The sequence below is a fragment of the Notolabrus celidotus genome, chromosome 8 (genome assembly GCF_009762535.1).
Source record: "Notolabrus celidotus isolate fNotCel1 chromosome 8, fNotCel1.pri, whole genome shotgun sequence".
In the NCBI taxonomy this organism is placed as follows: domain Eukaryota; kingdom Metazoa; phylum Chordata; class Actinopteri; order Labriformes; family Labridae; genus Notolabrus; species Notolabrus celidotus.
Window position 1 is genome coordinate 35,934,935 of NC_048279.1, and position 27,535 is coordinate 35,962,469.

Genomic DNA, 27,535 nt, shown 5'->3' on the forward strand with positions numbered 1-27,535 from the left:
CACTCTGTTTTCCCTCTGACCACGCCCCCTCAGGAAGTGGATGTGCCTCGGCTCTCCAGCACGTTGATCTAATGTTTACATGTTGGCTGAATATACACGGCTGCTCACAGATCACGTTACTTCAACCCTCTGAATCTGATCCAGAATCTGATCCTGACGGAGAGGCGCCTGCAGCAGGACCTTTCTGAACCATTGGTCACAGATTTAGTGTTTCTTGTTGTTTTATTTATCAGTATGTAGACGTGTGTCTTGGTACACAGCTACAGCTACAGCTACAGCTACAGCTACAGCTACAGCTACAGCTACAGCTACAGCTACAGCTACAGCTACAGCTACAGCTACAGCTACAGCTACGAACATAAAGCTATGTGGCTATGCTAATTAGCGCTAGCACTTATCCATGACAAATAAAAATCATCCACTAGATCTTCAAATCTGCAGACGTGGGGAGTAAAACCGACCTTTGTGTTTATTAAGACAGCCTACAACTAGCATGCCTCCCTCCTAAGCTCCTTGTTAGCACACATGTGTGCAGGTAATGACAAATGGAGGAGGGGTTGAGTTGTTTTTTATACAGTCTATGGGCTGAAGAAGCTCCGAGCTCTGACTCCGTGACAGACCGGATATTGTTGTTATGTAACAAAAACACTGAAGTCTGAAACGGCTGGTTTCAGCACACATTTACAGAAAGGTGGAGAAATCAGAACAGGGGCAGAATGGATTATTTTCATTCTCGGGGGGTTTGTAGACAGGGACACATATTTCAGGTAGAGAACCATTAAAAAGTCCATTTTGCATGATATGTCACCTTTAAAGCTGTTTTTAAACCTCTTTTGTGCCGACTTTGATTCAAATCTTAAATAATGTTCCATGACGCTCTATGGCTCGTTCAAAGGCATCATGTTGTTCTTATTTTCACATCTTAATATTGTTGTTTGGTGCAGATATTCTGTGTTTACATGTAGATTTTTATTTTATGTTTTTATTCACTGATACCACTGTGGAGCAGTTGAGCTGGAACAGCACTTGGGTCTGAGACAAACTCTTCCCAAGAGGATATTAAAGTATATTGAGCGTATCATATCACATTGTATCGTGACATAGCATATTGTATCATATATAATAACTTATGTGACTTTATGTATCACAGATTTTCAGAGGTGTCAGGTAATGAAGTACAAATACTTTGTTACCTTACTGAAGGAGAAATGTTGGGTATCTTTACTTTACTGGAGTAATTCTTTTTCAGCCATCTTTTTACTTCGTCTCCTTACATTTTAAAAATAACCTTGTTACTCTTATTTCATTTTGATTGTCGATCATTAAAAAAAAAAAAACATTTATTTACATTAACATTCCAATAAAGGTTGTTGATAACATGCCTGTGAAGTTTGACTTTTTTGCACCATTACAATACTTAAAGGCAACAAGTCCTCATATCTTCTGCTCCATGAAACATGTTAATGCTCAGTAGGACACATATATGGTTCTTTAATGTATTTGCATTCTACAAAAATGAGTTCATCTTCAATGAGCATGAATGTGGATGAAACAGGTGCAACCCAAATATTTAAACATTAACATATTAATACAACATTAAGAGTCATTATGGCCTTTAGACACATGTTTATTTGGGAGGTGGGGTAGTGTTACGGCTTGAGCAAAGGACTAGGACCCAAATGCAGAGTACAGGGAAAAAGTATTTATTAAGCAAAAACCAAGGTTCAACAAAAAGCGCCTTGCGGGTAAAAACAACTGAGAAAAAGTACAAAACTAGGAGTAACACAAAATCACCCAAAAGGGGAAAAAGGTTCTATCAAAAACTCACAAACAAAAACTAGGAATCAATCCTCTGGAAACAACTCGAGATAAGTAACAGAAAAGCGTGGCTTGAATCTCCTCAGGAGCAAGGCTACAACGGGACATGGAGCATGCGGCTAGAGGAATAATCTGGCACTGGAGGAGTGTTTGGTGGTGGCTTAAGAAGCCAGTGCTGATGAGCAGATCAGGGACAGGTGTGCCTGATGAGCCTTACTGCTGAGGAGACCGGCCCCGCCCCTACCCATGCAACCTGCAGGCAGAGAGAGAGAGGGTTAGGGCAAATCACACAACAAATCAGGACCATAACAGGTAGTGCACTATAAGCTTTTGTCCTTAAAGGCATTTTCCCCTTACATTACTTTTACTTTTATACTTTAAGTAGTTTTGAAACCTTTTACACTTTGACTTGAGTAAAAAGCTTGAGTTGAATACTTCAACTTCTACAGAAGTCTTTTTAAAACTCTAGTATCTATACTTCTACTTGAGTGATGAATGTGAATACTTTTGACACCTCTGTAGATTTTGCATTTCCTATTGTACAGTCATGGCCAAAAGTTTTGAGAATGACACAACTATTAATTTTCACAAAGTCTGCTGTTTCAGTTTTTATAATGGCAATTTGCATATACTCCAGAAAGTTATGAGGAGTGATCAGCTCAACTGCAATTAATTGCAAAGTCCCTCTTTGCCTTGAAAATGAACTTTATCACCAAAAACACATTTCCACTGCATTTCAGCCCTGCCACAAAAGGACCAGCTAACATCATTTCAATGACACACAGGTGTCACACACATTAACACAGGTGCGGGTGTTGATGAGGACAAGGCTGGCGATCAATCTGTCATGATTGAGTGACTGGACACTTTAAAAGGAAGATGGTGCATGACACCATTGTTCCTCATCTGTTAGCCATGGTTACCTGCAAGGAAACACGTGCAGCCATCATTGCATTGCACAAAAAGGGCCTAACAGGGAAGTTTTTAGCAGCGAGTAAGATTGCACCTCAGTCAACCGTCTATCCAATTATCAAGAACTTCAAGGAGAGAGGTTCAATTGTTGCCAAACAGGCTCCAGGGCGCCCAAGAAAGTCCAGCAAGCGCCAGGACCGTCTCCTGAAGGTGTTACAGCTGCGGGATCGGGTCACCACCAGTGCAGAGCTTGCTCAGGAATGGCAGCAGGCAGGTGTGAGTGCATCTGCACGCACAGTGAGGCGAAGACTTTTGGAGGAAGGCCTGGTGTCAAGGAGGGCAGCAAAGAAGCCACTTCTCTCCAGTAAAAACATCAGGGACAGACTGATATTCTGCAGAAGGTACAGGGACTGGACTGCTGAGGACTGGGGTAAAGTCATTTTCTCTGATGAATCCCCTTTCCGATTGTTTGGGGCATCTGGAGGAAGGCTTGTTCGGAGAAGACGAGGTGAGCGCTACCATCAGTCCTGTCTCTTGCCAACAGTGAAGCATCCTGAGACCATTCATGTGTGGGGTTGCTTTTCGGTCAAGGGAGTGGGCTCTCTCACAATCTAGCCTAAAAACACAGCCATGAATAAAGAATGGTACCAGAACGTCCTCCGAGAGCAACTTCTCCCAACCATCCAAGGGCAGTTTGGTGATGAAGAATGCCTTTTCCAGCATGATGGAGCACCTTGCCATAAAGCAAAAGTCAGAACAAAATGGCTCGGGGAACAAAACATTAAGATTTTGGGCCCTTGGCCAGGAAACTCCCCAGATCTTAATCCCATTGTGAACTTGTGGTCACTCCTCAAGAGGCGGGTGGACAATCAAAAACCCACAAATTCTGACAAACTCCAAGCATTGATTATGCAAGAATGGACTGCCATCAGTCAGGATTTGGTCCAGAAGTTGATTGACAGCATGCCAGGGAGAATTGCAGAGGTCTTGAAAAAGAAGGGTCAACACTGCAAATATTGACTTATTGCATGAATTCTGTGTAATTCTCAATAAAAGCTTTTGATACTTATGAAATGCTTCTAATTGTATTTCATTATACCATAGAAACATCTGACAAAAACACCTAAAAAACCCTGAAGCAGCAGACTTTGTGAAAATGTAATATTTGTGTCATTCTCAAAACTTTTGGCCATGACTGTATAGTATCGTGACATGTCTTATTGTGTTCTATCAAATCATGTCGTATCTTATCTTGACGTATCCTGTCTGACTGCTTCATATCGTGACATATAGTATCATGATGTATTATATCTACAAAGAGTATTTTGTTTGTATCACTACATATTGTATCGTATTGTATCCTGACATATCCAATTGTATCATGACTAATCGTATTGTATCATATATCATATCTTATGTGACTTATTGTATCATATAGTTTGTATTTTATAGTACTGTTAAGTCTTTTCCTGTACATAAATTATACTGTAAAATTATATTGTGACATATCATATTGTATTTAACTATCAATTGTTCCAGAAAAATGTTTAAAATTAGAATTGATTCTGCAAAAGTATAAGTATGCATAAAAATGACCAATATGTAAATGTATGATATTTATACTTTTTAAGAAATACAGAATGATGTGAAGATAAGTCAACACTTAATTCAGATTCAGTTGAAAATAATACTTTTATATGACAATATAAATCTCTAACAATACATTTCAGTGAAATATGTTAATGTATTTTTTTGAGGTGAAGTAAAAATTTTAACTTAAATACTAAAAACAAAAAATTGTGTCAAAGAAAAAGATTTTAAAAAATCTTATTTTATTGTTTTGAAAGTCAAACTAAAAAGTAAAGTTGACTTCCTGTTCTGTATTGCTGCTCTGCTCCTCATGGCTCATTTCCATGACCGCTTCTCTATTGGCTGGGTGCCTTTGAAGAGCTCACACCTGATTGGCCGAGAGATCTGCCCTACATATTCCTTCTTTGTTCTGATTGGCTGTTCTTTGCAACCTGCTGTGTGTAGCTTTTCTTATCAAAGCACACACTCCAGAAGATTTTTATTTCCTCCACAGAAACGGATCTAAGCACTGCACCATCACTCAGACCTCAGAGGGGAGACTTTGTGACTCTTGGCTGCCTCTGAGGATCCCTGCAGAGCTTTTCTCCTGTGGGTCTGGTCCTGACTGATGAGAGGAGGTCGGCTGGAAGCTTGAGGCTCTGAGCTGAAGATGCAGAACTCAAAGATTTTTATGTTGGATGACTTCCTCGCAGGATGGATTGGGGGTGAGTGACTTTAAATTTGTCCGTGCGTTTTTAAAGGGAGAGGGGCTTCCTCTCTGCAGATGCCTTGTTTTCACTGGATCAGGAGGGGACTTTGTGGGGGAGGGGGTCTATGCATTCAATAGATCCTGCAGACATGTTTGGATTGAAGCAGGGAGGAAAATGCAAGGGAAGTGGAAACTGCTTTTTTTTTTAACAATGAACTTAAACTCTTCTGGAAGAAGGAAAAACAGCTGCCCCTTCATGTGTCCACATCCAGAGTAAACAATGGAGGGTCTGCAAGGAGAACCCCCTCCCTCCTCTCTCTGTTTCCCACACTGATAAACAAACCCACCTCTCCTCCTGTGTGTGTTTCACCACCAAACTGAGATAAAGTGCTGGTTAAAACCTCTTATCACCTCTGTGCATGCTCTCAGAGGCTGAAGCTGCAGGAGTTTGTCTCTTAGAGGTATTTTAAAAAACGGCTTTAAGAGGAATGCTGCAGTGGCATCATGTGACCGCTAGGGGCGCTGCTCCCAGAGCTTTTTAACACAACAAACACAAAAGCAGGGCCTCTGGTGCCCCTGATTCTGACACCGTGTTTTTCTGTTTATCCACACAAGATCCAGAAGGATGAGGAGCTTTAAGGGACCATTTGGATATTATGTTACTGTTTGTGCACAAAATAAATCAATAAAGTTTGAGTTTGAATGAGCAGGGATTGAAGTGAAAGGCAGGTTTTTAGTGCTGCATGATGTTTCAGATCAGGAATACTTTATTTATGATGGGGGGGGGGGTTTGCACTTATGAACAGTATGTAAAAAAGTCAAATATTAATAGAAAAAAAGGAATAAAATAAGATGTAAATATGAATAAAATGAAAATACAACAAAATAATGATAAAGTGAGTACAGAGGGGCAGAAAAGTTAGAATTAGCCATGTACAAAAGCACTGGGAATTAAGGTGTTATGTACAGGGATGTTAGAGGGTTTTAAAAAGGGTCAGTTTGTGCATAATTTAAAAAAAAAATGCAACTGTTGTAACTAAAACTTTACATTTTAAAGGAGCTAAAATTGTTACAATAACAAGCCGAGGGGGGCTGGTGGCCCGTGACCCCCAAAATATAGGTGCCAAAGACTCGCGACTCCCACTGTCCCTCAGAGTGATTTAATGTGTCTTCATTTAGCTGGTCTGCAGAAAATGACCCTACCTATATGAGCATGTGTCTGTGTTTCCTGTGCCTTTATGAATGAACCTGCTGCTACTGATGCTTTAGATACTTAACTGTTCACTAACTCTAAACTTAGGAGTCATCTGGAAACAAAGAAAGGCAGAAAACTCATTACATGTTCTACTTTCAAGGGTTTATTTCAACTTTAGCGTCTATTTTTGGCAATATTTTTTTACTATAATGGGTAAAATACACTATTTTTAGACAACTTTTTAAAAAAAACATTCTGGAGGACATCTCTCGACCCCCCATTTGTGTCTCAGGACCCCCCAGGGGTCCTGACCCTCACTTTGGGATCCCCTGATATACAGTATGTAAAAAAAAGTCCAAAAATGAGAGAAAAAATGAATAAAATAAGATATACATACCATTAAAATGAAAATAGAATATAATAATACTAAAGTATGTACAGAAGTGCTGGGAATTAAGGTGATATATATAGATATATCTATATATACAAGGATGTTAAAGTGTTTTAAAAAGGGGTCAGTTAATGCATGATTTAAAAAATTGCAACTATTTCATCTTAAACTTCATATTTTAAAGGAGCTATAATAGTTAAAATAACAAGCTGAGGGGGGCTGGTGGCCTAGAGGTCTAAGCGCCCCACATACAGAGGCTATATCCGTTCTCTGCTCCCCATGTTTCAAACAAAAAAAATATGTATAAAAAGTCAAAAATAACAAGCTGAGAAAGAAAAGATTTAATATCAGGAGAAAAAAATACAAGACATAATGTTGCAAAGGAAAAATGACTGAAATTGTTGGACTGAGACTCAGACATGACTGCCAAACTGAAGCCTTTAAAAAAAAACATGACTAAAAAACACTTACACTGCAAAAACTCCAAACTAAGTCACTTATTTCTAGTATAAAATGTCTTTTTAGACTTAATAAGCCACATTCTCCAAACAAGTCCAGAAAAAAAGTCTCATTTTGAGATACTAAAACCATAAATAAGACCTGAACTGCTGGGAATGAGCAAAAAATCTTCCAATGGAATCAGAAAAATGTCTCATTAAAGTTTCTGGAAATAAGAATAATGTTTTAATTCAAAAAACTTCACAAGTACACTTGTCTTATTCCATCTGCAGAATTCTTTTTACCCTTTAGATGCATTTCAGGTCTTAATTATGGCGTTAATCTTCAAATAAGACATTTCTCTTGGCTTCTTAGATGATTGTGGCTTATTTTAAGTTTAAGAAGATATTTTTTTTTACCTGAATAAGACAAAAACACTTCCTTAGTTTTGAGTTCTTGCAGTGTAGAGGTTAAAATGTATATCCAAAAGATGAGGATGATAATGCAGATTCAAAGTTGCAGGTTTGAAAAACTCTCCAATCAAACATTTACAGATCCACCAAGCTTCCCTGGAACACATGACGTCATTATGTGATGTGAAATAAACACACCTAGTTCAACAGAGCTCACTTGTGTTGTGACTGGCTGATTCAAACTGACTCATTTCTGTCTCACCCTGAAGTCCTGTTGGTATTAAGAGGTCTGACTCTACCCTCAGTGTGTTGCTGTGATAACAAAAGGTGAGAACGACACACTGCCGCTCGTTTACAGTGAATCATATCCCTCTCTGAGGTGAGTTTAGATAAGATAAGATATAATTTATTGATCCCCCATTGGAGGAAATTATTCTGTTCTGGAAGCTTACAACACGGGACAGGGACAATACAACAATGTGCTTACAGAGTTTAAAATATAATAATAATAATAATAATAATAATAATAATAATAATAATAATAATAATAATAATAATAATAATAATAACAATAATAATAATGATAATAATGATAAAGGTAAAAAATTAAATTAATTAAACAGAATAAAATAAAACCAAATTACTTATATTAAATAGAATAGAATTCAATTCAATTAAATAGATTAAAATGAAACTAAATCAAATAAATTAAATTAAACTAAATTACTTTAATTAAATAGAATAGAATTAAATTAAATACAATAGAATAAAATTAAATTAAATAGAATACAATAAAACTAAATGAAATTAAATAGAATAAAATAAAACTAAATTAGATTAAACAAAATTACTTTAATTAAACAGAATATAATTAAATTAAATTAAATCGAATAAAATGAAACTAAATTAAATCAAACTAAATTACTTTAATTAAACAGAATAGAATTAAATTAAATAAAATGAAACTAAATTAAATGAAATAGAATAAAATAAAACTAAATTAGATTAAATAGAATAAAATAAAACTAAATTAGATACATTTAGATGTAATTAAAAAAATTAAATAGAATTAAAAAAAACTACATTTGATTAAATTAAATTGAATACAATAAAACTAAATTAAATTAAATAGAATAAAATAAAACTAAATTAGTTTAAACTAAATTACTTTAATTAAACAGAATAGAATTAAATTAAATTAAATAGGATACAATAAAACTAAATTAAATTAAATAGAATAAAACTAAATTAAATTAAATAGAATAAAATAAAACTAAATTAGATACATTTAAATATAATTTTAAAACATTAATAGAATAAAAAAAAACTACATTTGATTAAATTAAATTGAATAAAATGAAACCAAACCAAATAAATTAAATTAAATAGAATACAATAACAACTAAATTAGATAGAATGCAATAAAACTAAATTAAATAGAATAAAATACAATATAACAAACATTATATATATACTCCCTATGTACACTTCTAACTCGTGAATTAGAGCATCTGTTTTTCTCCATTAGACCCCAGGACTCTCTGAAGGTTCTGAGTTTGTCTGACGGACGACTCCTGAGTCATCAGAATTCAAGTTAATCTGAGGAGCCACGCCTCACAAAGCCTTCATGTTCCTCTTAGTGACGCTGTTATTGAATGCAAGACGTCAGCCGACCTGTTTCCTGTCTTTTAGAGGAGCTTAATGAATACCTGTAACTTAATGTCACTGCAGAGGATGTGCAGTGAATCTCTAAGAGAGGCATGGATGCAGAGAACTTGGTTTTCAGCGTCTGATGGCCCGTTTTGAAACTGGGAGCAGGAGAAAGCATGCAAACCAGAGCCACAGACCACAGAATGTATTAACTCAGATCATCTAACATGCACGTCCTTAAGGTTGCCTTCTACATGTGTTTGTGTTCAATCCTTCACCGTGCATGAAGTCCCTGCTCTGGGTTTTTCCCTCTCTTACTCTGTGCCCTAATTTTCTTCTTCTTCTGTTTTTGTTTCTCGTTTGGCTGCAGGAGCCTCCAGCGTGGTCGTTGGCCATCCTCTCGACACAGTGAAGGTATTTATGATCTCTTACCACACATTGAAACAAAGGAACAGAAATCTTCAGCGCATCAAGACTCCTGGCTTTCATGTGCTTTACTTGTTGTTAGGGAGAAATTAAGAGCAGTTCGGCATGTGGAAGACATTTCTGCACCACTTTGTGTGCTCGAGAAAACTGTCCTCTGACACCAAACATTTCCTATACGTAAGGGATTGTTGTTTTCTTGATTTGTTACAAACAAACAAGAAAAATGTAAGTCATGTTCAGCAGTTTGGAGTCTAAAGAGCGGAGAGCCGGTCCCGATGTAGATCCAGAGCAAACTGCGAACAAGTCTAAAGACTGAAAGAGATAAAGTTCTTATGTAAAGTAGTGGAACAAGGCAAAGACTTCACCCTTCTTCTGATTTAGTCCTTCCTTTCATAATGATGTTTATTTTCCTGCTTTCTCTCCTCCAGACACGACTGCAGGCGGGACAAGGCTACAAGAACACCTTACACTGTGTCCTCACCATCTACAGGAAGGAAACGGTGATTATTTAACCCTTTAAACCTCCTTGAGGTTCACATTTCAGATCAGAACATGACCCTGCTGCTTCCACTCACTAAGCACAATAACAAAGCGTCTTTGTGTTTTTATATTGATCCCAAAACAGAGACTTGTTGGGGTCTCAGTGTGTGGTTTTGACTTGGTCCCACCATCAAATTCCACCACATCTGTACTCTGTCCGTCTCTGATCCGTCACAGCACCGGATCTGATAGGTTTCTATTCTGGTCAATGTGTTAACTTCCACTGGATCCAAAGAACCCATTCTGCCCCTGTTCTGATTTCTCCACCTTTCTGTAAATGTGTGCTGAAACCAGCCGTTTCAGTTCTCAGTGTTTTTCATACGTCACAACGCCATCCGGTCTGTAACAGGAAGTCAGAGCTCGGAGCTTGTTCAGCCCATAGACTGTATAAAATACAACTCAACCCCTCCTCCGTTTTTCATTCCCTGCACACACGTGTGCTAACAAGGAGCTTAGGAGGGAGGCATGCTAGTTGTAGGTTGTCTTAATAAACACAGAGGTCGGTTTTACTCCCCACTTCTGCAGATTTGAAGATCTAGTGGATGATTTTTATTTTTCATGGATAAGTGCTAGCGCTAGTTAGCATAGCCACATAGCTACATGTTGGTAGCTGTGTACCAAGACACACGTCGACATACTGACAAATCAAACAACAAGAAACACTAAATCTGTGACCAATGGTTCAGAAAGGTCCTGCTGCAGGCGCCTCTCCGTCAGGATCAGATTCTGGATCAGATTCAGAGGGTTGAAGTAACGCGGGTCTGTGAGCAGCCGTGTATATTCAGCCAACATGTAAACATTAGATCAACGTGCTGGACGGCCGAGGCCACACCCACTTCATGAGGGGGCGTGGTCAGAGAGCTCATTCTCATTTAAAAGCACAGACACAGAAAACAGCCTGTTCTGAGCAGGGCTGAAAAAGAGGGGTTTACAGGCAGACCAGAATCTGATTTCAAAGTGTTTTTATGAGCTTTAAAGACATGTTTTGGGGACCTCTTAGACCAATATATGTTGATGAAAAAGAGCAGAATATGTCACCTTTAAACTAAAAGTCCTTCCTCTTTAAAGTCATGCAGTTCGTCCTCCTCTCGTCTTCGCCCTCAGCGACTTTTGTTTGTGTCAGTTTGCGTGTGTGTTTGAGTTTACTCCATCCCTGCGTGATATTTAACTCAACAAAACTGTAATTGTCGGTTTGACTTCCCGCCTCACTCAGCTTTAACGTTCTCCAGTGTTTCTGCTGTTTTCTTCACTGACCCAGTTTCTCAGCTTTGTTTGTGAGAGCTCTGGTTCTGCAGAAACAGCCTGATCATTTGTGTGATCTAACCGATCCCAGCTGCGTACGTACAGTGAAGATAAATGTATGATTGAGTGGAGTTGGATGTGCAACAGGCCGTGCTGCTCGATGAAACACAGTCTCAGCCCTGCTCTCCTCTCTCTCAGCGGTCAGATGATTCGTTGAGCTGCTGGACAGCTGTGTTTGAATTTCAACATGTGTCTCCTAAATTCCTCCCCCGCCTCCTGCAGACCAAAATATTTGGCAGCTGCTTCCCTCCTTTCTTCTTTCTGCGTTGATGAAAATAATTCCTGTTAAAATGTGTTCTGCAGGTTTTCCCCTCTGAAGTGTTTTCCTGAGTCTTTGATCAAAAACCCTGTCCGTGTTTTTTCAGGTCATGGGGTTCTTTAAGGGCATGTCTTTCCCTCTGGCCAGCATCACCGTCTACAACTCAGCCGTGTTTGGCTTCTTCAGTAACACACAAAGACTTATTAGCAAGTATCGCTATGGCAATGAGCGGCATCCCTGCGGCATGCTGGACCTGACCGTGGCCAGCATGCTGACCGGACTGATGTCGGTGGGAATCGGAGCGCCTGTGGATCTGGTGAAGATCCGACTTCAGATGCAGACTCAGACGGTTCTAGCAGGTAAATCTGGGTTAGGTTGTTCCTTCTTTGTTTTTTTAAGGTATATTTTGGGGGTTTTTTTCGCCTTTATTGACACGACAGCTGGAGAGAGACAGGAAATGTAGGGAGTAGAGAGTGGGGGAAGACCTCTGCACCTCTCTAGCTGTTGGCTAGGAGTTCAACATTTCCAATATGGCTCCCGCCAACGATTGGCCTCAAAACAGCTCTTCAGAAACAGACAGGTGACGTCACGGATACTACGTCTATTTTTCATACAGTCTATGATCGAAACACGCAGCTCTGCTCCTGCCTGCAAATCAGAATGCACGACTGTGTCGCTTTGATGCATCCTGGTAGGAACCTTTCCTGAACCAGACGGTGCATGAAAAGAAGTCAGAGTGAAACAATGTGAGAACGCAGCAGGTGAAGGTCGAGAAGATTCGTCCACCCACTGTGATCTTTGAGGGTCCTTCTTCTGTCCTGTCTCCTTAGACCTCCTCCAGTCTGTGAGGGACATGTGTGAAAGGGCATGTTTGCAAAGTTTCAGGTTCAGGTTGTGCAGAAACATCCTCACTGAAAGGGTTTAGTCGTGGAGTCGTTGGAGAGGCTTTAATTAAGAAACACATTTATATTAATTTTAAAGTCATTGTTTATTTCTTTCTGATTATATTCGTGGTGGAAAAAACATTTCCAACACAGCTCCTTAAACCCCTCAGCACTGAATCTCACTTTAATGTGTGGGAGTGTGTCAGAGTGTCAGAGGAGAGTTTTGCTTTCAGACATTCAGGCGGAGCGACTGAGACACTAGGTCATTATATTTTGAATGCAGCTGCTGTATCTTTTCATTGGAGCCATAAAACAGTAAAGCTGAGGTCAGAGGAGTTCAATCACCGGAAGAGACGGCACGTGAAACATTTACTGCCTTTTATACGTCCACAGTTCACACCTATCATCATGTGGCAGTCACATTTATTAGGGCCCGAGCACCGCTGGTGGCGAAGGCCCTATTGTAACCCTAAGGATTGCTCTTTCTTCCGCCACTTAAAACGCATTTTTGGACCCCTGAACGTGAATGAAAGCGCAGATTTTTTTGCACACTCATCAGGTCTGGTGAAAATTGCAAGTTATTATAGGTCTCGCAAAAAAATTCTCAGTAGCGCCCCCTAGAGGTAAAAATAACACCCTACGCGTAGAGGTTTTTTGAGCTACATCCATGAAAAGTACTACACATATTCATGGCATCAAGACGCACAAAAAAGCCTCTTGCACCCATATTCGAAACTCAACAGGAAGAGCGCCACCTAGCTTTGAACATGAAAAATAGGGCCAAAATGGGTCCATGCAAGGGTGCATACTTTTGCTAATTTCTCCTAGAGCTTTTCTCTGATTCAGTCCAAACTAGGCTCATTCTATAGTAAACCCATTGACGATTAATACAAAGTAAAGGCATTCCGTTCAGATGAAAGATGTGGGCGTGTCGGACTTTGGGGCGGGGCATAAAAAAAAAACGTCTGAAAATGGATTTTTGTGACTTTAAAATGAACGTAATCTCACCTCATCCAACACACTCATCAGTCCTGGGGAAAACTGCAACATTTTATGGGTTTCGCAAAAAAAGTCAAAAAAATGTGCTCACTAGCGCCCCCTACAGTTTTCAAAAAAACCTCCCCATAGGGGTTATTTTGAGCTACACGCTTGAAAAATTTTACCCATATTCATGGCATCAGGACGCACAAAAAAGCCTCTTGCACCCATATCCCAAACTCAACAGGAAGAGCGCCACCTAGCTTTGAACATGAAAAATGGCGTCAAAATAAGGGTGCATACTTTCGTTATCTTCTCCGAAGGCACTTCTCCGATTCATTCCAAACCAAGGGTAACCTATAGTAGACACACTGACGATTAAAAACTGTTCGAAGAATTCTGTTCAGACTAAAAATGTGGGCGTGACATGAGTTGAGGCGGGGCATGAAACGCACATACAGCTTTTTATGTGAAGAATGACGCCCAAATAAGGGTGCATACTTTTGAGAGCTCCTCCTAGAGTTTTTCTCCAATTCAGTCCAAACAAGGCACATTCTATAGCAGACATATTGACGATTACATTATTGTTAAAGGAATTGTGTTCAGACTAAAATTGTGGGCGTGGCTTACTGTCAAGTTTGGAGGTTTTCTTGGCAATCAGCCAAAAACTTGGAACATTTGCACCACCTGAGGCAGTATATACTCTCAGATCTTGCTTTCACATCATGTGGTGGCAAGTATCAGGCGGCGGTTTACATGTTGCGGCGGCTCGCGTAGGCGGCGGCTGCAGGTGTGCGAGGGCCCGTTCATCGCCGCTTGCGGCTTTAATATTTTGAATGCAGCTGCTGTGTCTTTCCATTGGAGCCATAAAACAGTAAAGCTGAGGTCAGAGGAGTTCAATCACCGGAAGAGACGGCACGTGAAACATTTACTGTCTTTTATACGTCCACAGTTCACACCTATCATCATGTGGCAGTCACATTTATTTAGATTGCTTCCTCTTTGTGCCGATTTGCATCTTTAGAAAAGAGAGAACATGGTGCGTGATGTTAAATAGAGCCGTTTGACATCAAACTAGCTCCCTCTTCTTTCTTATTTCAAGGTCTCAATCCCTTCTAAAACTGCTTATGCCACCTCTCACTCATCTCCGTCCTCTCTCACAGAGAACTTGCACCTTGCCGGCAACGTGTCAAACGGCACCAACATCCCTCTGCGCTCCGTCGACATCCCCAGCCAGAGACTCTACAGAGGCCCCATCCACTGCATCAGCAGCATCCTGCAGACCGAGGGCCTGCAGGGTCTGTACAGGGGGGGCGGGGCCATGGTGCTCAGGGACGTTCCAGGTTACATGCTCTACTTCATCCCTTACACCATCTTCTGCGACCTGCTGAAGCCGGACGCCACGTCGAGCCCTCATCCCTGCTCCATCTGGCTGGCTGGAGGACTAGCGGGTAAATATGACGGTCCATGCGCAGCTTTCTGACGTCACCACAGAGCGGGACAGGGTGTCGTGTTGTTCACCTCAGTCTCTGACAGAAAGAGCTGTATGATTCATGTAAGGCTGAAACTCTGATGAACTGCTAGTGGAGCTTTTATGTCATTCAATCAATCTTTATTTGTAGAGCGCCAAATCACAACAAACATTATCTCAAGACGCTTTTACAAACAGAGTAGGTCTAGACCACTCTATGTCAAATTATGAACAGAGACCCAACACCAAGACAGGATCAGACTCAGTCTGACCCCACCTTAGTCCACCATGAGCATTGCACCTCGCAATATTTAGCAAGTTACAGTGGCAAGGACAAACTTCCTTTAACAGGCAGAAACCTCCAGCAGGACCAGACTCATGTTAGACACACATCTGCTGAGACCGTGTTGGAGAGAGGGATAGAGGGAGGTGATAGTGATGAGACGAGTAGTAGTAGCTGTTGCCGCTGGAGTCCAGCACATCTGTATCAGCTGGAGTCTGGAACGTCCCCAGCAGGGGGGCGTCTACGGCAGCTCAGGGACTCCAGAAAGGTCTATGGTTAGTAACTTTAATGGGACAGGAAGAGTTAAAGTAAGTAATGAGGGGGAAGAGGGGGAGATAGGATCCCAGTGTGTCAGTCTAAGCCTATAGCAGCATAACTAAGACCTGGTCCAAGCCTGATCCAGCTCTAACTATAAGCTTTATCAAAAAGGAAAGTTTGAAGCCCACTCTTAAAAGTAGAGAGGGTGTCTGCCTCCCGGACCCTGACTGGTAGATGATTCCAAAGGAGAGGGGCCTGATAACTGAAGGCTCCACCTCCCATACTACTTTTAGAGACTTTAGGTACGATGAGCAGGCCTGCATGTTGGGAGCGTAGAGTTCTAGAGGGGTGATAGGGCACTATCACGAACACTGGAGGTAAAATAAGATGTTAAAACTCAACACAGGAAGTGAAACTCACCAAAATAAAATACATGTCTAAGATGATAAAACACTAAAATATTAAACCATTAACAGAAAATAAGATGCTATGTTTAAAATGAATAAATAAAATTAAAATAATAAATAAATAAAATTAAATGACAAAATGTGACTAAAATTTGAACTAGATAATAAATGAATAAATAAATGAATAAATGAATTAATTAATTAATTAAACAGTAAATTAATAAATTAATAAATTAACAAATAAAATAAAATGACAAAAAGTGACTAAAATCTGCACTAGATGATAAATGAATTAATGAATGAATGAATAAATAAATAAATCAGTAAATTAATAAATTGATAAATCAACAAATAAAATAAAATGACAGAAAGTGACAAAAATTTGATAACATTGTTATTATTTATAATAAATTATTATTTAAAATAAATAAAAGTGAAATTGTTATAAAAATAAAACTCAGTTAAAAGCGAGACTAAAAAGGTCGGTCTTGAGTTTGCTTTTAAAAATGTTAATGCTCTGTGCAGCCCTCAGATCTTTGGTTTGTGTGGTTATATGTCAGTTTGACCAGACACAGCCTCCATACAGCTTTATCTTCATTTACGACATCAACATACTGACACACCACGCCGTGCTACGAGACGACATCTGTCACCTGTGCTTGTTTACATCCAGGTAGTAGAGCTTTATGGCAGTCCACATTAACCTGAGCCCCAGCCCTGACTCGTCTGTGTTACAGCTTACACACACAACATGTAACCAGATTGTGAGCTCACCATGTCAGAAATATTACAATTATCATCATACCTGAATGTTTCCAGCAAGTATTGAGTTTGGACTCTACAGAAAGCAAAGAAGGACAAAAACACTGGATTGGATGACATGTAGAAAGTAATGATTGCTCTGTGCAGTATATCTCTTGTTTTTTACAGCCCTGTGAATCTCTTTATGATGCTGATTTGAGCCGTAAAGTTGAGACGTAAACACATGTGACCTTATTTTACTTTAAGTGGGCATAGCATGTATAATGACCTGGTTTAAGTCAGACATCATGGCGTGAGTCTTTCCCTCCAACATGTGAAGAAGTCCTCCTCCTCCTCTGAAAACTGCTCAGGGTTTCTTTCATATACATTTTTCAGAAAACAGAAACCTAAACAGCTGATTTGTGGAGCAGGGTGGGCGTGTGAAGGTACAGCCAACCACACGGTTCAGCCCCAGTGAACTCCAGCTGTGTGTGTGTGTGTGTGTGTAGTGGGTAAACAGAGTTCAGCCTGTGGACTCTGATTCCGGGGACGGTGTGTGCTGTGGAGGTTCGAGTTCACTTTCTTCCAGATGCAGGCTGACTCGGCACGTGGCGAGTCAGCACGTGGGGGACAGAGAGCTGAAATCGGTTGCATAAATCTGTGGGGTTCTGAGGTTTGGCCCCCACCGTCAGGCCTGCATGAGAACCAGACAACTCAGACAACAAGCTCAATGAAAGACAGCAGCTCTGCAGCGACAGGTGTCACAACGGCACCAAATAAATGAACCTTTGTGTCGTGGTTTTTAAGTCTTTTGGTTCCAAACGGGTCCGTTTTGATGCAGACAGTCAGTCAATGCTTCTTACTTTTCGGTGCATCTGTGAGTCTGTGAAATAGTCTGCAGGGGTTTTAGTGTCGTTTCATGTTTCCACTGATTTCTTTTGCAATGAAATCAGAAATATTTGAAATGCAGCATCAAAAGAAAATTCAGATCGAAAGAGTACATGCATTCCTCCTCTATTGACTGCAGGAGCTCATGGTCTTCTTCTTCTTCTTCTTCTTCTTCTTCTCCTCCTCCTCCTCCTCTTCTTCTTCTTCTTCTTCTTCTTCTTCTTCTTCTTCTTCTTCTTCTTCTTCTTCTTCTTCTTCTTCTTCTTCTTCTTCTTCTTCTTCTTCTTCTTCTTCTTCTTCTTCTTCTTCTTCTTCTTCTTCTTCTTCTTCTTCTTCTTCTTCTTCTTCTTCTTCTTCCTCTTCCTCTTCCTCTTCCTCCTCCTCCTTCTCCAGGGTCCATTTCCTGGGTCACGGCCACGCCAGCCGACGTGGTGAAGAGTCGAATGCAGGCCGACGCTCAGCTGCAGAGGAAGTACAAGGGAATCTTACACTGCATCATCCACAGCTACAAAACAGAGGGAGCACAGGTGAGATCTGACCTCAGAGTCCATTACAGATTTACATCTATACACACATTTATTTACATGAATTATTCTCTGCATGTGATATCAGGCTCTTATTTTATGGTCATTAAAAGTTAAGTTATACTTTTATACTTACAGTTCTGTGTTAAACCAGAGTGAGTGATTATTTATGTTCTTGGTTAAAGTTAGAGACCCTTCATGAGCCTCTGTATCTGAAAGATTCTGCAGAGCAAGGTTGAATAGTCATTTTTACACTTAAAGCTAGCAGTTGTTTTATTTTGGTATATTATCTTCATAACAGCAATCAAAAGGAAACTATCCAAGAGCCTGAAGTAAAAAAAAAAGACAGAATAATAACAATAATAACAATATATTAATAATTTATAATAATTATAATAATAATAATGATAAAAATAGATATTACTATATTATGATACTTCTTATTATTGTTAATTTGATAACACTCAAATAATAATAATAATAATAATAATAATAATAATAAATAGCATTGTTAGGATTATCTAATAATGATTATTGTTGAAACTATAATTAGTATTATGTAATTATTATTATCATTGCATATAAGTATTATTATTTTTATTATTAGAAATAAAATCTAATGTATTATTTACAGTATTAGTATTATTATAATTGTATATAATACTAATTATTATTATTATTATAACTATCGTTGCATATGATAATAAAAATTAATAATTATAAACAATAACAGTTTTAATAATGATAATAATAACAACTGTTATTAAAGCTATTATTGTTGTTGTTGTTGTTGTTATAATATTAATATTAATATGAATTTATTCAGCACTTTTAAAAACAGGGATTACGTTTTTTGACCGACATGCAAAAGTAATTAAAAGGTAAAAGCAAGAACCCCAAAAAAGAACTCAGAGAATAAAAAACGTAAAATAACAGAAAATATCAACAATAACAACATAAGGACCCAACAGCTGATAACCCTAAACATGAAAACCCAAGCAGCATGTTGACCCAGGAACACAGAGTCTGTGTAATCCCCTCAGGAGGCCTTCTCCTGCTGGTTCCTCTAAAGTTACCTATCCCTTCTTTAAAGAGGCCGGAGATCATCTTTAAGAAGTTCTTAACGAGCTTCAAAGTTTAGAAGATGATTTAACTTCTGCCTGTGAGGAGATTTATCTTCACATAACCTGGCCGGGCTTCCTGTACTCTGCTGTACTGTACTGAGCAGGAAGGAGGCTGTAAATAAAACAGATGGTTTGGTCGTTTGGACGTGAAACTCTAGGAAACAGTGTAACCCAGAGAAGAGTCAAGCTGCGTTCCCAGAACACCAATCCCCTGAAGTGTGCTGGGGCACATGATCGTGTTGTGAAGTGAAAAAAAACGTGTTACAGCAGGGCGTCACGTGGTTTAAAAACAAACCGCAGACCACCACAGATAATCAGGTGGATTTCTTTTATAGCTGTATTTATATGAGGATGGAGGAGACTTGACATCATAATGGAAGAAAAGCAGATCCTGCAGCTGTCCTCCAAAGTTTAGAAACGTTGTAAAACTACAACAGAGATACAATATTTCAGACTAATCAACGGTGGCCTTTAAAAGCCTCACTGGGGGGTTCACATCAGGTCAAGAGTTGCAACACTGCCGCCTCTTTGGCCCGTCGTCAACAACTCATCTGCTGCTAGAACGCGGCGTTCAAGTGTCAGGGTTAATACTGTCCATTACATCAGATGTTTCAGTGAACACAACAGTCCTGTGATCAATAACAGAAGGTCAGCGGTGTTTCAAAAAAAGGGATCCAGACTGCTGACGTGGACCTGAAGGCCACGGATCAATGAGGCGGCTATCACAGGACGGCGTCCCCCAAAACAAAACACGTGTTCATGTAACAGTGTGTTCCTGTGGTTGTTTAGTCCCATCGACCTCTACGAAGTTAGTTAACTATTCATTTATGATTATATAATCATTTACTTAAAAGGGGAATTTGGGCATTTATTAACCTATTAACTCATATTTATTAAAGGTGACATATCATGCAAAATTGACTTTTTAATGGTTCTCTACCTGAAATATGTGTCCCTGTCTACAAACCCCCCGAGAATGAAAAAAATCCATTCTGCCCCTGTTCTGATTTCTCCACCTTTCTGTAAATGTGTGCTGAAACCAGCCGTCTCAGACTTCCGTGTTTTTGTTACATAACAACAATATCCGGTCTGTCACGGAGTCAGAGCTCGGAGCTTGTTCAGCCCATAGACTGTATAAAATACAACTCAACCCCTCCTCCTGTTTTTCATTACCTGCACAAATGTGTGCTAACAAGGAGCTTAGGATGGAGGCATGCTAGTTGTAGGCTGTCTTAATAAACACAAAGGTCCCCACGTCTGCAGATTGGAAGATATAGTGGATGATTTTTATTTGTCATGGATAAGTGCTAGCGCTAATTAGCATAGCCACATAGCTATATGTTCATAGCTGTAGCTGTAGCTGTAGCTGTAGCTGTGTACTAAGACACACGTCGACATACTGACAAATGAAACAACAAGAAACACTAAATCTGTGACCAATCCTTCATAAAAGGTCCCGCTACCTTTCTGGCAGAGGTCGGTTTTACTCCCCACGTCTGCAGATTTGAAGATCTAGTGGATGATTTTTATTTATCATGGATAAGTGCTAGCGCTAGTTAGCATAGCCACATAGTTACATGTTCGTAGCTGTGTACCAAGACACACGTCTACATGCTGATAAATAAAACAACAAGAAACACTAAATCTATGACCAATCGTTCAGAAAGGTCCTGCTGCAGGCGCCTCTCCGTCAGGATCAGATTCTGGATCAGATTCAGAGGGTTGAAGTAACGCGATCTCTGAGCAGCCGTGTATATTCAGCCAACATGTAAACATTAGATCAACGTGCTGGAGAGCCGAGGCACATCCACTTCCGGAGGGGGCGTGGTCAGAGGGAAAACAGAGTGTTCTGAGGAGGACTGAAGAAGAGGGGTTTTCAGGCAGACCAAAATCTGATTTCAAAGTGTTTTTTTGAGCATAAACTTTAAAGACATGTTTTGGGGACCTCTTAGACCAATATATATTGATGAAAAAAGCGTGATATGTCCCCTTTAACAATATTAAAAAAGTTCAGCCCCTGCAGCACTCTCAGCCTAGTGTGATGAAATATGGTACGCTTATGTATCATGTCTAGACCTGCAAAGAAAGCCTCTTGGACCCTTATCATAAACCCGCTGTTTTAAACTTAATACAGACATTTCTGGAGGTCCTTCTTTGATTGACTCCACCAAGTGGATTCATCTTATCCACTTCAAATTTGGTGTAAAGTTAGAAAAGACCTCAAGGAAGAAAACTTGTGGAGCTCATGCTCATAACTCAAAGGGCGTGGCTGTGGCGGCTCGTCAAAGTTTGATGTTTCGCCATGATGGAGGAAGTGGCCTCTGCTCGAATACAAAGGGATTTCAAGTTAAAATGGACTTCTTATCTGGACAATATTACAGAAATATAACATTTAAATTAAATTAAATAAAAGTTAATTAATTAAAATAAAATAAATAAAAATAAATGAACAAAAAGGAAAAATGTATGTTTTATTAAATATAATACAAACAAAAATTGCATTAATACATTTAAATATATGTATTATTAAATATAAAATTATGAATAAGATTGATAGAAAAATTATAAAAAGAAATCGATGCAAAAAACTTTAAAGGAAAAAAAAAATTAAATTAAAAATCAGAATAATTAAAGTTGATAGTCCACAGGAGAAAATTAATAATTGTATTAAAAATTAATATATGAATGAAAAAAAAAATTGATTAATTAATTAAAATAACATAAATACAAATAAATGAACAAAAAGGAAATTGTAGGTTTTATTAAATATAATACAAACATCAAATGCATTAATATATTTAAATATATATAATACATGAAGAGTTAATTTGCAAAAACAGTTAACTCACTTTTGAAAAACTAAAAAAATTGTTTCAAAAAACACATTTTTACTTTTACTATCTTTTGGTGGCTTTGACTAAGTCAAAATTATTTTACTGATCAGAGGTATCTTGAAAATGTAACTTTATTAGGAATCTATATCAAAAAGAAATATGTTTTTTTGAAAATGTATAAAATCAGGATTATCTGTTTTTGCACATGAACTATTCATATATTAAATTATTAAATATAAAATTATGAATAAGAATGATAGAAAAATTATAAAAAGAAATCGACGCACAAAACTTTAAAGAAAAAAAGAAAATTAAAAAAAAATCAGAATTATTAAAGTCGATAGTCCACCGGAGAAAATTAATAATTCTATTAAAAATGAATATATAAATACATACAAAAATAATTTGATCAATTCATAATAATTTGATAATAAAAATACATTTATGAATACAAAAATATATATTTTATTAAAGCTCCTGTGGGGAGTTTTTTGACAATAATGAAAAAGACTGAAATGAATACTGATGCCTCTTTATGACGAAAGCAAAAAAGGTCCTCAGTGACAAGACTGACAATTCCTATATGTTGGTATAATGCCTGAAAGTGGTGTGAGGCGGTAGGTGTCAGTGAGGCAGCTGAAGAAACTGCCCTTATTTTACATTTTCCTCATTAAATATTCTCAATGAATGACACATTTGATTGTAAAACCAGCAGGATGATACTTTTTGTCAGAGGACACTACTTAAGCATATAGAGGGCAGGCTAAGCAAAGACACTTTGTCCACAAGGGGGCGCTAAAAGTGACCCAAATCAAAAGTTCCACACAGGAGCTTTAGATAAAAGATAATTAATTATAATAGTAGAACAAATTAAATTATATCATTCCATTAAACTTTAAAGAAAAAATTTAATTAAATTTAAAAAATATCACAAATCTGTCCAACAGAACTCAAAGAGATGAAGCAACAGGAGCCCACCTCTTACTTATTTATTTACCAAAAGTAGAGTGTTCCTAAAACTGTTCCTCTTCTCATGCAGGTTTTCTTCAGAGGGGCGTCGGTCAACGCAATCAGAGGCTTCCCCATGAGCGCCACCATGTTCCTGACCTACGAACTCTCCCTGCAGTTCTTCAGAAGTCTCTAGGACGAACAGAACGTCTCGTCCATGAAAGGAATCACTCAGTGTTTTTGGCAAATGAGCGACCCGACAGAGGTGTTCCAGTTTTTTTGTTTGTTTGTTTGTTTGTTTGTTTGTTTTGAGGAAAGAAACTGGCAGCAGTTAACCCCGATGAACTTTCATTGAAAACACCAGAGCCTTAAAACAAGACCACAACCACGACGGCCCTACCTGGAACAAAACATTGATGGATCAGTGATTTCTTAGTTTTTTTTACTTCTTTGGGATGTTGTGAAATAATTAGGATGCCAAAGTCATCCATGCTTCTCCGGGCAGAGCGCTGGTTGTAGGTCAGTGCACTTTAAAACGAAAGTGAAGGAAACCACCACTGCTTGATTAGAGAGTCAAGCAGTGGTGGTAACGACATGAACAGAAGGTAACTGCTTAAAGAATAAGCTGAAGAGAGATTTAATGCTGGACACAAGATGCACCAGACACTTTTAAAACCAAAAGGAAGAAAGAGAAGAGGAAAGGTGGAGGACGAACTTGCCTGTGATGGATGGACTCATTCTATTATCTGCATTTTCCTTTTCTTTCACGCCATTTTTTGTCTCCAGTTAATCAGATATGGTCATGTATCATGAGTCCTGCCTCCCCTACCTGTCTGCACGAACTCATTACCTGTCCTAGGACTAACTTCACTAATCACCTTTTGGTACAAGCGTCCTCCTCTTACATCGGACTTCCACCAACAGATCCAGAGTGTTTTATTCTGAAAATCAACCAGGATGTTCTCATTTTGTTTTGGCGCCGGACTTCCTGTCCCGCTCCATCTGCTCTGTTGAGATTGAAAATGAAAGTCTTGCGTATCTGATTCGGAGGACTCAGCCAGAACGCCACGGAGCGGATCCAGTGGAAGTTAACACATAGACTAGAATAGAAACCTATCAGATCCGGTGCTGTGACGGACTGGACATGGATCTGGATCTGGTGGAATTTGTCCGCTAACTTAGCAGCTGATCTCAAGTCTTGGACACATGGAGGATTTTGGCCTTGTTTTTTCTGGTGCCGGTTTACCAAAGACCCCAGTGTGTTTCTCTAGGGGTCTGGAGTGAGTGTGGCGATACTTAAACAACATGAAACCTGCCGTCTCTTCTGTTCACTCATACGTGGAGATGGATTTAACAACACTGTGTTGTTCTGCAGTGTCAGACAGCACTGAATGGATGATTTGGGGTTGAAACCAGGTTAAAAGCTTTTGCAACAGATAATTAAATACACAAAATGTACAAAAAATGCACTTACCTGTCAAAGTGACGGACGTATTTAGTCATTTCAAGTGTATATTTGTATCCCGCTAATCAACAAGTCAATGCATTCGGTCTGTAATTCAGTTATTGATGGAAGAGAAGGGAGCTGTGCACTTTGATCTCAGAGTGAAGGATGTGACATTTTCAACACAGCCACGAGTTTTATCTCTGTCTCAGTTAGCTTCCAGCTTTGTTTTTAATCACTTAAAGGTGTGTGTGCATGTCAGAAATAAACACTCATACTTCTAATCACTGACATGCTTTAATCTCACAGTTAACCAGCCGCTCTGACGTCGCTCTGCAAAGCCTTTTACAAGCTGTTGGAAATGTCACGTCCTTTTATTTACATGAAATGTTGCCTTTCGTTGCGCGTGGACTTCATGTTACCGTCCACTTGTACATCTTGTGTGTGTTTGTTTCTTATATTAAGAACGTTTTTATTGTGACTTCCTGTTAACCTCTCTAATGGAGGAGTCTTATTTCAAATGCATACTGCAGGGTTCTGAATGTCTAACAGGTACGAGAAACCTGCAGAAGTAGGATGAAATGGTTGTGTTGTTATCCCTGCAGGTCCGGATTAGGGATGCACCGGTCCTACTTTTTAGGTCCAGATACCGATATCAATACCTGGGCTTTGGTATCTGCTGATCCGATCCTGGTATTGATTTAACAATCTCTATTCCTTAATGTGAGGATAGAATCAGGTTTTGGCAACTTCAGGCTTTTCTGACTTGATGGTGAACTGTACCTGGGTCCAAGTGCTAAACCAGAGGCTGGAACAGAGCTGTACTCGGGCATTAAAAGTTAGACCCGACCCAAGCACGACAGAATTCTGCCCGAACTCGATTGACCTAGATTTTTTTAAACCCGAACCCGTTCACAGCCTGACTGCCCCTTCATTATTCATCACTGATCTGGCTCATTTTGCAAGTTCTGGGTAGGATGGTCTGTTGATCTGCAGCACCGTGCATAGCTTGCAGAAGAGTGCGGGCATCAGCATGTACGGCCTCCATTCTCAGCTGCTTAAATTTTGGCCAGAGGAATGATGCGGTCTTATAGAGGTCCTGTATTATCACCTAACGGGCGAGCCAGTGCTTGTGTTGTTGACCCACGACTGCTTGCTGAGGGGAGTCCAGATTCACCTGATTGCTCATTTACCGCTAAAGCCTGAGCCCGTGTAAAAATGATAGAAATTATGATGGTCGGGTCGGGTCGGGTTCAGGGTTGGACAAATATCTTCAGCTCTGGGCTGGAATCCCTTCATTTCAAGGATCCGGATCAATTAAATCCAATAACCTGTCCGTGTTTTCACACTTAGAATTCATTAATAGAAGGTTTCTTCCTTCTTTGCAGTCGGCTACAGCTGACGTAAACTTCTTCCTTTGGGCTCCCATTATATTTTTCAGTGCAACCGCCATCCATTGAAACATTACCGCTGCACATGTTGCAAGTTTCCGGCGGAGTTGTTAGCAAAAGAAGAGTGACATGCAGCTAACCTGCAGAGCCTCTGGAGTTCTCCTCCATCATGCACAGACCGGCCGGTGCTGATGACGTAGGAGACGCACATGGCTGTTGTAAACACAGAAAAGCATAGAACTGAGATGAATAGATCTGCCATATGGATCGGCACTATATATCGGCCTTTTGTCACCGATATCCGATCTAGCCGATATCTGATACCAGGATCGGATCATTGCATCCCTAGTCCTGATCGGAGTATGTCAGGGATGTGATTCATGCTGACTTGAAAAGTTGACCCACAAGACTTTAAATGTCCACGAGTATGTAAGTCCATATTCAGCTGGAACTCAACCCCCTTTCGACCGAGGCAGTTTCAGGGCCGGTTCGGAGCCGGCGCTCAAATGAGAACTCTTTGCTGGTCTAGAACCGTGAACCGCTTACGTCAGGGGCGAGGGGCGGGGGTGCCGTGATTCAAAACACAAACCAAACGTGTTTCCTCCATCGTCCTGCAGCGAACAAATCAAAGAGACTAATGGATTCCAAGACAGAGCAGCGGTCGGCCGAGGAGACAAGCTGCCGTTGTCCTCCATCGTTGTTGTTGTTGTGAGGGAAAATTCAAGCTAGCTCTGCTGGGAAAAGCAGTCACGTAAATCTGACGTCATGACGTGCCTCTTCCACGGGCTCGAGCGGGCGGAAAAACAAACAGGTGCCGTGTTGATTGGAAATACAACCCGGTTCATGTGGGTCTAAAAGAGGTATAAAAGAACAGCGATGAGACAGCTCAGTGTCTGCTAGCCGACTGAAACGACACACGGCATTTTGACTCCCGCCGTGTTTACTTCAACTACAAAGACTGCTGCTAGCTATGACACTGCCGATGGTTATTTTTCAATCAGTAGCGGCACAGCAGCGATGTAATCATGATGTTGTGATTTATTTCTGTGCATAATGACCGGAGCAGCAGCAGCAGAGCAAACCGTCTTTGCAAACTGCAGGAAGTGAGTCACTTTGATAATGGGAACACGCCGTCTCTGTCACTTTTCGTGGACATACTGTATCCGCTGTAACTTCTTGTTTTGCCACAGACCTCGTGCAAACGAGTGAAATTCATTTCTGTGGTCGTAGTGGACTCTCAGACGAACACTCTGAGCACGACGGTGACAAAAACAAGAGTTTTCATTGGACAGACTTTGATCAGGAGGGTTAACCTTGCATCCACCTGCCTGCATCACAAAGTTGTGTTTCTTGTCTTTTTCTCAAATGTCCTCATCACACATGTGAACTAACAGTCTCCTCATAGAAAGGATATTTCTCATTTTAGAGTGAATACCTTCCAAGAAGTGCCTTTGGGAAAGTGCCTGATAGTGAAATAGCTGTCGTATCATGTAAATACTTGTAAATATGTTAAGAGACATTCCAGATGCTGGAGAGCCAGAAGTGTCCGTCTGTAAATAAATAAATGAATAAAGCTTTTAAACAACAACAACAACAGAAGCTGTCGTGTTTCTTCTCTGATCCGCTCTGGGTCATGTGACTGCTCGTCTGCGATGTGTCAACAGCTGCACAAAGATAAAGAGTCGCTTCCAGATAACCAATCGATGACGTGTACGCGTGAGTTACAGGAAGGACTCGA

The 27,535-nt window shown here is 39.7% G+C and overlaps 1 protein-coding gene across 1 annotated transcript; it reads left to right on the forward strand.

Moving 5' to 3' along the window:
* Window positions 1-4,745: 4,745 nt before the first annotated feature.
* Window positions 4,746-27,391, forward strand: slc25a48 (solute carrier family 25 member 48). Its single transcript, XM_034689935.1, has 7 exons — window positions 4,746-5,024; window positions 9,466-9,509; window positions 9,950-10,021; window positions 11,729-11,981; window positions 14,648-14,935; window positions 17,926-18,059; window positions 23,054-27,391. The coding sequence occupies exons 1-7, from the start codon at window positions 4,970-4,972 to the stop codon at window positions 23,156-23,158; spliced, it is 951 nt and encodes a 316-aa protein (XP_034545826.1). The 5' UTR covers window positions 4,746-4,969; the 3' UTR covers window positions 23,159-27,391.
* Window positions 27,392-27,535: the final 144 nt, after the last annotated feature.